General features: G+C 53.3%; 1 protein-coding gene across 4 annotated transcripts in view; it reads left to right on the forward strand.

Moving 5' to 3' along the window:
• The window catches only part of KCNAB2 (potassium voltage-gated channel subfamily A regulatory beta subunit 2), a 97295-nt gene that overhangs the window by 36757 nt on the left and 48125 nt on the right, over positions 1-12413 (forward strand). For 3 of the 4 annotated variants that reach the window (XM_059905749.1, XM_059905826.1, XM_059905902.1), the window contains exons 2-3: positions 4917-5045; positions 6254-6295. In XM_059905749.1, coding sequence (XP_059761732.1) covers positions 4969-5045; positions 6254-6295 — 119 coding nt within the window. In that variant the 5' untranslated portion in view covers positions 4917-4968. The remainder of the gene's footprint in view (positions 1-4916; positions 5046-6253; positions 6296-12413) is intronic. The other variant, XM_059905985.1, reaches the window with a different exon arrangement.

Here is a 12413-nt window from a genome sequence, read left to right on the forward strand (position 1 = left end):
TTTCTTGATGAGTCTGGCTAATGGTTTATCAATTTTGTTTTTCTTGTCAAAGAACCAGCTTTTACTTTTATTGATCTTTGCTATTGTTTCCTTCATTTCTTTTTCATTTATTTCTGATCTGATCTTTATGATTTCTTTCCTTCTGCTAACTTTGGGGTTTTTTTGTTCTTCTTTCCCTAATTGCTTTAGGTGTAAGGTTAGGTTGTTTATTTGAGATTTTTATTGTTTCTTGAGGTAGGATTGTATTTCTATAAACTTCCCTCTTGAACTGCTTTTGCTGCATCCCACAGGTTTTGGGTCGTCATGTTTTCGTTGTCATTTGTTTCCAGGTATTTTTTGATTTCCTCTTTGATTTCTTCAGTGATCTCTTGGTTATTTAGTAGCGTATTGTTTAGCCTCCATGCGTTTGTATTTTTTACAGTTCTTTTCCTGTAATTGATATCTAGTCTCATAATGTTGTGGTCAGAAAAGATACTTGATACAATTTCAATTTTCTTAAATTTACCAAGGCTTGATTTGTGACCCAAGATATGGTCTATCCTGGAGAATGTTCCATGAATACTTGAGAAGAAAGTGTATTCTGTTGTTTTCGGATGGAATGTCCTATAAATATCAATTAAGTCCATCTTGTTTAATGTGCCATTTAAAGCTTGTGTTTCCTTATTTATTTTCATTTTGGACGATCTGTCCATTGGTGTGAAAGTGAGGTGTTAAAGTCCCCTACTATGATTGTGTTACTGTCAATTTCCCCTTTTTTGGCTGTTAGCATTTGCCTTAAGTATTGAGGTGCTCCTATGTTGGGTGCATAAATATTTACAATTGTTATATCTTCTTCTTGGATTGATCCCTTGGTCATTATGTCCTTCTTGGTCTCTTGTAATAGTCTTTATTTTAAAGTCTATTTTGTCTGATATGAGAATTGCTACTCCAGCTTTCTTTTTTTATTTTTTTTAATAAATTTATTTATTTATTTATTTATTTTTGGCTGCATTGGGTCTTTGTTGCTGCGTGCAGACTTTCTCTAGTTGCGGCGAGTGGGGGCTACTCTTTGTTGTGGTGCGCGAGTTTCTCGTTGCAGTGGCTTCTCTTGTGCAGCGCAGGCTCTAGGTGTGCGGGCTTCAGTAGCTGTGGCACGCAGGCTCAGTAGTTGTGGCTCATGGGCTCTAGAGCGCAGGCTCAGTAGTTGTGGCGCACAGGCTTAGCTGCTCCACAGCATGTGGGATCTTCCCGGACCAGGGCTTGAACCTGTGTTCCCTGCATTGGCAGGCGGATTCTTAACCACTACACCACCAGGGAAGCCCCTCCAGCTTTCTTTTGATTTCCATTTGCATAGAATATCTTTTTCCATCCCCTCACTTTCAGTCTGTATGTGTCCCTAGGTCTGAAGTGGGTCTCTTGTAGACAGCATATGTATGGGTCTTGTTTTTGTATCCATTCAGCCAGTCTATGTCTTTTGGTTGGAGCATTTAATCCATTTACATTTAAGGTAATTATCAATATGTATGTTCCTATTACCATTATCTTAATTGTTTTGGGTTTGTTTTTGTAGGTCCTTTTCTTCTCTTGTGTTTCCCACTTAGAGAAGTTCCTTAAGCATTTGTTGTAAAGCTGGTTTGGTGGTGCTGAATTCTCTTAGCTTTTGCTTGTCTGTAAAACTTTTGATTTCTCTGTCAAATATGAATGAGATCCTTGCTGGGTAGAGTATTCTTGGTTGTAGGTTCTTCCCTTTCATCACTTTAAATATATCATGCTCCCTTCTGGCTTGCAGAGTTTCTGCTGAGAAATCAGCTGTTAACCTTATGGGAGTTCGCTTGTATGTTTTTGTCGTTTTTCCCTTGTTGCTTTTAATAATTTTTCTTTGTCTTTAATTTTTGTCAGTTTGATTACTATGTCTCTCAGTGTGTTTCTCCTTGGGTTTATCCTGCCTGGGACTCTCTGTGCTTCCTGGACTTGGGCGCCTATTTCCTTTCCTATGTTAAGGAAGTTTCCGACTGTAATGCCTTCAAATATTTTCTCAGTTCCTTTCTCTCTCTCTCTTCTCCTTCTGGGACCCCTATAACGTGAATGTTGGTGCATTTAATGTTGTCCCAGAGGTCTCTTAGGCTGTCTTCATTTATTTTCATTCTTTTTTCTTTATTCTTTTCTGTGGCAGTGATTTCCACCATTCTGTCTTCCAGGTCACTTATCAGTTCTTCTGCCTCAGTTATTCTACTATTGATTCCTTCTAGTGTATTTTTCATTTCCGTTATTGTATTGTTCATTCCTGTTTGTTTGTTCTTTAATTCTTCTAGGTCTTTGTTAAACATTTCTTGCATCTTCTCGATCTTTGCCTCCATTCTTTTTCTGAGGTCCTGGATCATCTTCACTATCATTATTCTGAATTCTTTTTCCGGAAGGTTGCCTATCTCCACTTCATTTAATTGTGTTTCTGGGGTTATCTTGTTTCTTCATCTGGTACATAGCCCTCTGCCTTTTCATCTTGTCTATCTTTCTCTGATTGTGGTTTTCCTTCCGCAGGCTGCAGGGTTGTAGTTCTTCTTGCTTCTGCTGTCTGCCCTCTGGTGGATGAGGCTATCTAAGAGGCTTGTGCAAGTTTCCTGATGGGAGGGACTGGTGGTGGGTAGACCTGACTGTTGCTCTGGTGGGCAGAGCTCAGTAAAACTTTAATCTGCTTGTCTGCTAATGGGTGGGGCTGAGTTCCCTCCCTGTTGGTTGTTTGGCCTTAGGCGACCCAGCCCTGGAGTCTGCAGTCTCTTTGTTGGGGCTAATGGCAGACTCCGGGAGGGCTCACGCCAAGGAGTACTTCCCAGAACTTCTGCTGCCAGTGTCCTTGTACCCGCAGTGAGCCACAGCTGCCCCCTGCCTCTGCAGGAGACCCTCCAACACTAGCTGGTAGGTCTGCTTCAGCCTCCTATGAGGTCACTGCTCCTTCCCCCTGGGTCCCGATGCGCACACTACTTTGTGTGTGCCCTCCAAGAGTGGAGTCTCTGTTTCCCCCAGTCCTGTCAAAGTCCTGCAGTCAAATCCCGCTAGCCTTCAAAGTCTGATTCTCTAGGAATTCCTCCTCCGTTGCCAGACCCCCAGGTTGGGAGGCCTGACGTGGGGCTCAGAACCTTCACTCCAGTGGGTGAACTTCTGTGGTATAAGTGTTCGCCAGTCTGTGAGTCACCCACCCAGCGGTTATAAGATTTGGTTTTATCGTGATTGCACCCCTCCTACCATCTTATTGTGGCTTCTCCTTTGTCTTTGGATGTGGGGTATCTTTTTCGGTGAGTTCCACTGTCTTCTTGTCAATGATTGTTCAGCAGTTAGTTGTGATGATGGTGCTCTCTCAAGAGGGAGTGAGCGCACGTCCTTCTCCTCCACCAACTTTCCTTCCATCTGGAGAAGTCATTTTTGGGGGGGGTGGTTTGGGGGTTTTTGGCCGCACCGCGTGGCATGCAGGATCTTAGTTCCCTGACCAGGGATCGAACCTGTGCCCCTGCAGTGGAAGTGCGGAGTCTTAACCACTGGACCACCAGGGAAGTCCCAAGATAGAAGAAGTAGTAATTGATTGTGTGCAGATGGCTCTGCTCCGTAAAGAAGGAAGGACTTGTGGGCAAGAGTCCTGTTGCAGGATGCCCTTGAATGGGGGCGAGGCAGAGAGTGTGGGTGCCGTGGGCGTGGCCAGGTCACCCGGTAGCAATGGGAGGGGAGCAGAATGTTCCTTGTGCTGATGCTGGAGGATGGGTCTGATGCTAGTGAAATAGGAAGCATCAAGTCAAGAGCTATGGGTAACACGGGAAAGGAAGTGTTCGTGATTTCAGGAGAGAGGTGCTGGGCCGTGTCATCTTGGAGAGTGGGGGAGAGAATAGCCTAGAACAGGGGTCGGCAGACTTTTCCTTTAAAGGGACAGGTAGTAAATATTTTAGGCCTTGCAGGCCAGATGGTCTCCATTGCAACGACCCACCCCATCATAGTAGCACAAATGGGCAATTCATAAACAAATGGGCATGGAGGTAGAACCTCCAATAAAATCTTATTTACAGAAATTTTTGGCCTGCTGGCAGTAGTTTGCCGACTTCTAGTCCGGGAGCTTGGCTTTAGGCCAAGGGTCCTCAAAGTGTGTTCCCTGGACAAACAACACGGACGTCACCTGGGGACTCAGGCAGATTAAGTCTGTGATTCGGAATTCTGGACACTAAACATCCCTAAGTGCCCGAGCTGGGGGTTGAGGTGTCACCACACAGCAGCTGGGCCCAGGGAAAGCCAGAGAGGAGAGCGAGGGGTGGGGGTGGGCCGCACCCCCAGTAAAGGGCACGTGCATCCCGGCCTGCCCTTGGCTGCCTGTTCCCCATCCCGTTAGCCTGTGTGAGGACATCGTGCACCCTGCCTTCCCCGGGGCCTCTGGACCAGCATCTGGACTGGCCTTGGGGATGGCTCTGCTCCTAGCACACAAGGCCTGGCGCTCTGTGCACCCTCCCCTCTGTGGTCCTGGTTTCCCGTCCGTGTCCCTCACTTGCCCGGGGGTGCCTCAGGGCAGGAGTCAGGGGTCAGGGAGGTGAGGCATCCAGGATGACCCTGGGTGACCGTGGTACCACTTCCTGGCCTGGGGAAGACAGCCCAGATTCCCAAGTCCACAGATTCCCTCTGCAACCACCATTTCTGCATAGTTTGGGCAACGAGGAAGTGCTCCCAGAACCTCAGAAAGGCAGTCAGGGAGGGGCGGAGTGGGGGCTTGGAAAGAAGGAGTAGAAATCCTTCACGGTCACGGACCCGACCATCAGCCTCACCCGAGCCCCCATGGGCCCGTCTGTCTGTCTGATGAGGGACATGCAGATGCCCAAGGAACCAGGCCTTCAGGATCACAGAGCATCCTGGCCACACTGATTGGTCTTTTTGTAACCGCCTCCCCTCCTTCTTTGCTCTCCCTCCAGGATCTTCCCTCCTTGAAGAAGGGAGTGGGTCGGGACGAGTGAGGCCGGCTCCATGTATCCGGAATCGACCACGGGGTCCCCGGCTCGGCTCTCCCTGCGGCAGACCGGCTCCCCTGGCATGATCTACAGGTGACGCCCCCGTGCCACCCCACCCAGGCCCTCCCAGGGCCAGTGCTGCCTCTGAGGAGGTCCGCAGGCCAGTCTCCTCCCCTTGACCCAGAGGGAGGGGCCGAGTGAGCCCACAGGGCTGTCAGGTGCACGCAAGCCTGCATTTTCTCCAAGGAAAGGAGGGTTTTAAGACTAAAATGGGAAAGAAAAAACCCAAGGTTTTCCAGGTGGATGGAGCCAGGATTAGACGCCTGCCTTGTCCCTGACTCTTCTGAAATATTCCGTGGGAGGTAACAGAGGCGCTTCCCGGTTTCCATCTCTCTCATCCCACACACACTGCAGGTCCTGTAGCCCCTGTGGTCCCACCGGCTCCCCTGACGCCCTGAGCAAGGCTCCAAGCCTTACAGGCCTGAGTGGAGCCCGCGGAGGGTGGAATGCTCACCGGGCCCCCTTGACCTCTTTGTGGAGCCCACTTCCAGATCCAGCCCTGGGTCTTTCTGTTTGGAAAATAGCCCAGGTTGAACCACAGGGAGGGCATGGGGAAGGCGCGGGGTGGGAGCCGCTGGCATCATTGTCACGGAGGACTGGGGCGCAAGTGGAACCCTGGGGCCCGCCAGTCCTTGAGCCACTGGACCTTCAGATAACTGTGAGGGCCTGAGCCACAGCTAGCGTCCATGGAAACCACAGGGGATGGGGGCGTCCCTCCTGCATCCAGGTCCTAAAGAGAACCCCATGGTCACGTGCAGACTTCCCAGCGTGTTGGGCGATGGGCATTCCTGGGTTTCAAGGTTTTCAACCGTTGGTCTGAAAAAGCATGTTTCATGAAAACCCAAACAGAGGGACTTCCCTGGCAGTCCAGTGGTTAAGACTCTGCCCTTCCCCTGCAGGAGGTGTGGGTTCAATCCCTGGCGGGGGAGCTAAGATGCCACATGCCGCGCGGGGTGACCAGAAAAAAAAGAAACCCAAACCGAGGCCAGGCACAGAGGAGCCTGGCATCCAAACAAACGGGCCTCCACCTCCCTGTGCCACTGGGTGGCGCTGCTACCGAGACTTGGTACCCGGGCACATCCTCCGACAGCCCCGAGAGGGCGGGGTGGGGCTGGGGCTGGGGCTGCCGGGCGTCAGAGATGCTTCCCGGGCTGGCACCTCCCTGTGCGTGGTTGATGCCAACTGTGGCTTCTCTCTCTTCTCTCCCTGTTTCCTTCTCTCTCCTCCATTGCTGTCCGCAGTACTCGGTATGGGAGCCCCAAAAGACAGCTCCAGTTTTACAGGTAACGAGCCCTCCGTTTTCCCTACAACCGGCAAGCAGGGCAGCGGGTGGGAGAGCCACGTCGCCCAGGCCGGGTGTGCTGGTGATTTCTCGGGCGTGAAAACTCCCCCATAAGAGCCAGGCTCTGGTCCTCTTCTCGGTGCCACGACACGGCATGGTGATGAAAGACGTGAAGTCAGGCTCATTGTGTGGGCTCGTCGTCTAGAATTTGCTTTGATTTGAGCTGAGCTCTCGCCAGATCGCCTTTCAAACCTCACCCCTCAGACAGCGGATCGGGTGCTTTCCTGTCAGCCCAGCTTTGTGCTTCTTAGGTGATCAGAGTGAAAGACGATGCACCCAGCCCAGTGTTCTCCGCGTTTCCTTGAATTTGAGCTGATCTGTAGCCTATGGAGCTCTCTGGGGTGTGCGGCTGCGATAGGACCCAGGCCAGGGTTGGGACAGGTGCGCTGGCATCTTTCTGATGCATTTCCTGTTGGAAATCATCACAATGTGTCCACTGGGGGAGAGTCTGTCACCAGAGGGACACGGCGTCCAGAGGTCCAGCCCGAGGCACGTCCATCAGCAAAAGCCCCCCAGGCGGGTCCCTTCCTCCCTCTGTGCAGCCTCTTCCTAACCTGTAGGGGTGGGGCGTGCACTACAGACACGCGTGCTCTTGTAAATCTCTAACTCTGGGAATTTACTTTGACGTTTCCCTCCATCGAGAACATGCCAGGCTTACGGAACCCTCAGGGCAGCTCCGCCAGCTTTGGGGCTGGACACTCAGTACGGCTCGTGGGGGCAGGGCCCTGGTGTCTGTTGTGCGTCTTGGCCTCCAGGCCTGGGAGGTCTCTCGGTCCAGACCTGGTTCCCGGCATGTGCACCCGCAGCGGTGACGGAGCTGTGGGGCCGTTATCGCCGATGCACCAGGGACCTCGCTCGGGCAGTGGGTGCTGGGGTCGGCGCTGGATTTCCATGTGGCTTTTTCCTTCCCACAGCCTTGGCACCTCCGAACATGACCGTGGGCCTGGGTCCTCAGGCTAATTTTGCCATTGCTTCAGTGCCTCCCATGAGGTCTCACCGCTTACCGAGAGCTCTAAAGGGACGAGCAAATCTTTGATTCTACTGGAATTTTTGCTAGATAAGGTCTTGCTTGAAATAGTTAGGTCTGAGCTTGCAAATGCTCTTATTGAATGAAGTGTTTATCATCATATACGTATGTATGTGTGTGTGTGTGTATGTATGTATGTATGACATAATATGCCAGAATGAATGTTTGCCATCCGTCCACAAGGATTCAAACTGAATCCTTGAAACCAAACATGCACTTGAATCCTTGAAACCAAACATGCACTTGAGCCGCATCCTCAGAGGTCCTGGGCCTGCCTCACTCCTGGAAGGAAAGGAGTGAGCTGAGACAGGCAGAAAAATCCCCAAAACAGGCCAGCCGGCTGAAAGTGCTGGTCCCCTAAGAGGTGCCAAGTAAGTCGAATTGAAGTGAAAGGGTGGTCCACGCCCCTTGCTGGCCCCCCGGACCCCCTGGATCCACCCTGTGGTCTACCCTCTGCGACCCCTCTGGCTGAGCGTCCTGTCCCCATGAGGTCTTCTTGCCCGGTGGACAGGCTCTGCTAGAGAACTGAATCTCCAGATCTGAAGACCACCCACCCCCAGCCTCTCAGCTCCACGTTCAATGCCACAGGCTCTGGCTGTCCTGCCCTTTGGGGCTCCGGCATGGTTACTTCCCACAGACATTTGGCATCTTTTGTGGGGCCTCTGGTGATGACCTCTAAGGGGGTGGGGTCTGTGTTCAGCAAACTGGGTGCCACTCCCAGTGGGGGGTCCTCGTCACCCAGGCACTGACACGGCTGTTGGATGGTTATTTAAGTCAGCCAGCAGGGTGGCACCCCCTCCTCCAACAGGGCAAAGGTGTCCAGGGCCCTGCCCTCGAGCAGCTCACAGACGGGTAAGGGAGGGAAGACCCTGTACCTGTCAGCTTTTACACAGAAGGCCGCATAACAAACTACCCCAAGTCACAGGGGCAGCAACAATAAGCATTGATTCCTTGCTCATATGTCTGTGGGTTGACTGGAGTCAGTTCATCTAGGCTGGGCTTAGCTGGGTTGGTCTCTGAGCTGCAGGCTGGACGCCGGTGTTCACCATCTCTCCGTCCTTCCTAACCAGGGGCCATCCCAGGCCTCTTCTCATGGCAGAAGTGCCAGAGAAAACAGCAGAAACACAACTGTCTCTGAAGGCCGACGGTTAGAATTGGTACAGTCACTTCTGCTCATTCTTTTGGCCAAAGCATGCTCATGACCAAGCCCAATGTCAAGGGGAAAATATACTCCCCCCCACCGACCCATGGGAGGAATCATGGTCACGTGACGCAGAGAGGGGGCAAGGGATCGGCCACGGTAGTGCAATCTACTCCGAACCCAAATCATTCTAACAGTATCTAGGAGGCAAAGTGGGTCATGGGGGGCTTCCCTGGTGGCGCAGTGGTTAAGAATCCGCCTGCCAATGCAGGGGACACGGGTTCGAGCCCTGGTCCAGGAAGATTCCACATGCCGCAGAGCAACGAAGCCCGTGCGCCACAACTACTGAGCCTGTGCTCTAGAGCCCACGAGCCACAACTACTGAGCCCACGTGCCACAACTACTGAAGCCCGCACGCCTAGAGCCTGCGCTCTGCAACAAGAGAAGCCACGACAATGAGAAACCCACGCACAACAACGAAGAGTAGCCCCCGCTCTCCGAAACTAGAGAAAGCCCGTGCACAGCAACGGAGACCCAATGCAGCCAAAAATAAAATAAATTTAAAAAAAAAAAATAGTGGGTCATGGGAGAGTCCAGAGAGTTGGTGGCGTTCCGAGGAGGGAGGGGTCACAGCCAGCTGAGAGTCAGGGAAGGCTGCATAGAACCTTTGGGCTGGACCTTGAAGACTGGACAGAATTCAACAGACACCAGGAAGAACATTCCAGTAGATGCGACAGCCTGAGCACAGCTTGGAGAGGCGCCCTGAGAACAGGAAGTAGCGGTCACACCATCTGGGCCATCAGGGACAGGACAGGATGGAGAGTAAACAGAGGCCAGACTGTAGAGGCAGCTGGGGGTCTGAGGAGGGAGAGCCAGGAATGCCAAGCAGAGGAGCCTGGATGGCATTCAGTGGGCACTGGGGAGCCATCGATGGTGTTAGAGCAGGGCAGGGGGCAGGGCTCTGCTGCAGGAAGGAAGCCTGGTAGCAGGAAGTGAGACGGGGGATGGAGATGCTGGATGAGGAGCCAGGAGAGATGGAGAAGGGCTGAACCACAGGAGCCACAGGAAGAGAGAGTGAAGGGTACCAGGAGCCACGTCCATGGGGCTTGGTGTCTGAGGTACAGGTGCTGAGAGGGACAATGTGATGAGAGGGGAACGGTGCCCCAGGGGAAGGAGATGAGCCTCATTCCAAGCATGTCAGGCTGATGACCGCCACCCAGCAATGAGGCCCACTACGGCCACTTCCAGCCAGGGGGTGACACGTGACATGGAACCTGACAGTGGGCTTCAGCCTTTAAGAAAAACCATCCCAGGGAATTCCCTGGTGGTCCAGTGGTTAGGACTCTGTGCTTCCACTTCAGGAGGCATAGGTTCGATCCCTGGTCAGGGGACTAAGACCCCGCAAGGTGCGTGGTGCAGCCAAAATAAATAAATTTTTTAAAAAAGAAAAGAAAAACCATCCCAAGTCCATCACGAAGGCCTTTCCAGATCATCACCCACTACCAGTTACCTCCGGTTCCACGTCCTCCCCCGGCCTCCCATTTCTTTCTACTCCGGATCTGGTGAAGTGATCCCCCCACCCCTTGTAGCCACCCCGTTAGCAGGTTTGTCATGGGGTAATCAGCTCAGCCTCCATCCAGAATCCCACAGGCACCGGCGCGATTTCTCAGCTAGAGGATAGTGTCATGCTGAGACTTTGGGGGGATCCTAGTATGACACGAAGGGCCCCTGCGGTCATGAACCCGGAACGGGGGCTCAGCATAACATCACCCCAGGGCTCAGCCTCAAAGCGTTTTCCAAACCTCAGGTCAGGACTGTGAGGAAGGGTCTCCATGCCCCCACCTGGAGAGAGAAGCAGTGTGGTGTCCATATAGCAAACTGCAGGAACCTTCCAGCCATTTATAGGTCCTGGCAGTATAAGACGTACAATCTGGGGCACGTCCCGGTGGAAGGGAGGTGGGGCATCCGTCTGCGTGTGCTGAGGGTGCGTCTTGCCAGACCTCAACCCCTTCACTGTGGGTGGTGGTCACGTGCCGTGGGGCCTCGGGGCTCCCCTGCTTGCAGACAGTTAAGAACAAGGTGGGACGGCAGCCACAAGCCTGGGTCCCATCCTCAAATACCAGAAAGCACAGCCTGCGCCTCTCCACCTGCGGTTCCCAGGGTCAGGTCTCGAGGCAGAGGGTGTGCACCCGAGGGGATGGCAGGACCCCAGCCGGTGCCCCCTCCCAGCCAGCACGCAGGAGGCTGCCTTGCCAGGCTGCACCGCGGAACCACACTCCCCAGGCTTTTAGGGGAAGAGGCACGCTCGTGAATAATTCAGCCTCTTTCACTGAGATGCAGATGCCCTAATAGGACTAATGGACTCGCTGCCTCCAAACCCGACCCTTGTGGGACTTATTCACCAATTGCTTCTGACGTTCTGCAGTGACACTCCCTAATGAGAGAGCTGCTGCACCAGCTCCTTAAACGCCTTGTGAACCCTAATAAACTAGACTGTGTCCCTTTTAACCAGCAGACGCCAGCAAGGCAGGTGAGTGGTCCCTTCATCCCTTCAGCTCCAGGAGACAAGTGGCAGCTGCCTTCTTGGTGGGGGGAATGCTGCTGGGGGACAAGCATCCCGGGAACAGAAAGGACAGGGACAGCTTTTGGGGATGCGTTTGGCTGATCAGAAATTAGACCCTCTGTGTTTTCAAAGCGGAAAACCTCAAAAAAAAAAAAAAAAAGCCAGCCCTAGGTAACCACGGGAGGAAGGAGGGTGGGCGTTCTGCCGCTTGAACCTGCTTGCCTCCCAACCCTGCCACTCTCCCATCCGGGGAGACCTGGGCTGCAGCTGGTACCCTGTCGGGTTCCCCACTAAGATCCAGCATTTTCAAGTTTCCCCCCTGAGAATGGCAGCAGGAGGCTGGGTGCTGTCTGAAAGGTCTGTTTCGAAACACAGGCCTGAGAGGGCCGGGGGCTGCTTCTTTGGGCCTTGGTTTGCTGATGGTTCTCGAGCAAAAATAATTTTGTTTTTGCCCTGACGCAATGCTGTGCATTTTCGAGCCGCGCTCCGGAATGATTTCGAGCCGCTGCCCTCTGCGCTCCCGCTTTAGGAACTTAGGCCGGTTTCTCCGGTGTCGAGACACATGTCGCCGTTTCAAAGAGACTTTCCGGATTCCTTCCGGATCCCATGTCTCGTGTTTTGGTGGCTTTCAGTAAACAGACCTCAGTTCAGGAATTCCAGGTGGAAGGCTCTTCAGCAAGGTCGCGATTCCCACGGACTTAACGAGGTTAATGTCTCTTTCCATTTTTCCATGTCACGCGGTTCATTCGCGTGAATTCCCCAGACCCCCGTCCACAGGAATAGATTTGCAAAAGGCAGGCCCCAGCACGGGGTGGGGGGGGCCTGTAGGCTCTGTAATTAGTGATGGCTATTAAAGAGGGCTGATTTTTCCTGAGATGGGGGGGCAGTATGGCAAAGAGGAGGAGCGAGAGGTCGGGGTCCCTGAGAAGCCAGGTGGCCAAGGCAGGAGCCCCAACAAGGGGAGTCTTCGAGGGGCCCCTCATCCAGGGACCCAGCCCTGCTCGCCTGCGGAGGAAGCCGGCTTATTACGCCGTCCTCTCCCGCTGGACAGCATTGGTGACTGTCCGAGTCCCTCTGTGTCCTTCCTCCCCCGCCCTCGAGGGCCTTAGGAGGACCCACGCTTCCCAGCCCCTTCCTAGCTGTGCTTGGCCCTCCGGTCACAGACCCCCTTGTGGACACCAGGTCCTCACCCTCCACCCCAGGTCAGGGGCCACCGTGCTCGCCCACGGCCCACCCCTCCTCCCACGGGTCCCCTGGCCCAAGCCTGCCCTGCGCCACCAGGACCCTCACGTCCAGCAGGAGGCTCTGGGCTCCCTCCATGCAGCTGG

The sequence above is a fragment of the Balaenoptera ricei genome, chromosome 1, assembly GCF_028023285.1.
Source record: "Balaenoptera ricei isolate mBalRic1 chromosome 1, mBalRic1.hap2, whole genome shotgun sequence".
NCBI classification, from domain to species: Eukaryota; Metazoa; Chordata; class Mammalia; order Artiodactyla; family Balaenopteridae; genus Balaenoptera; species Balaenoptera ricei.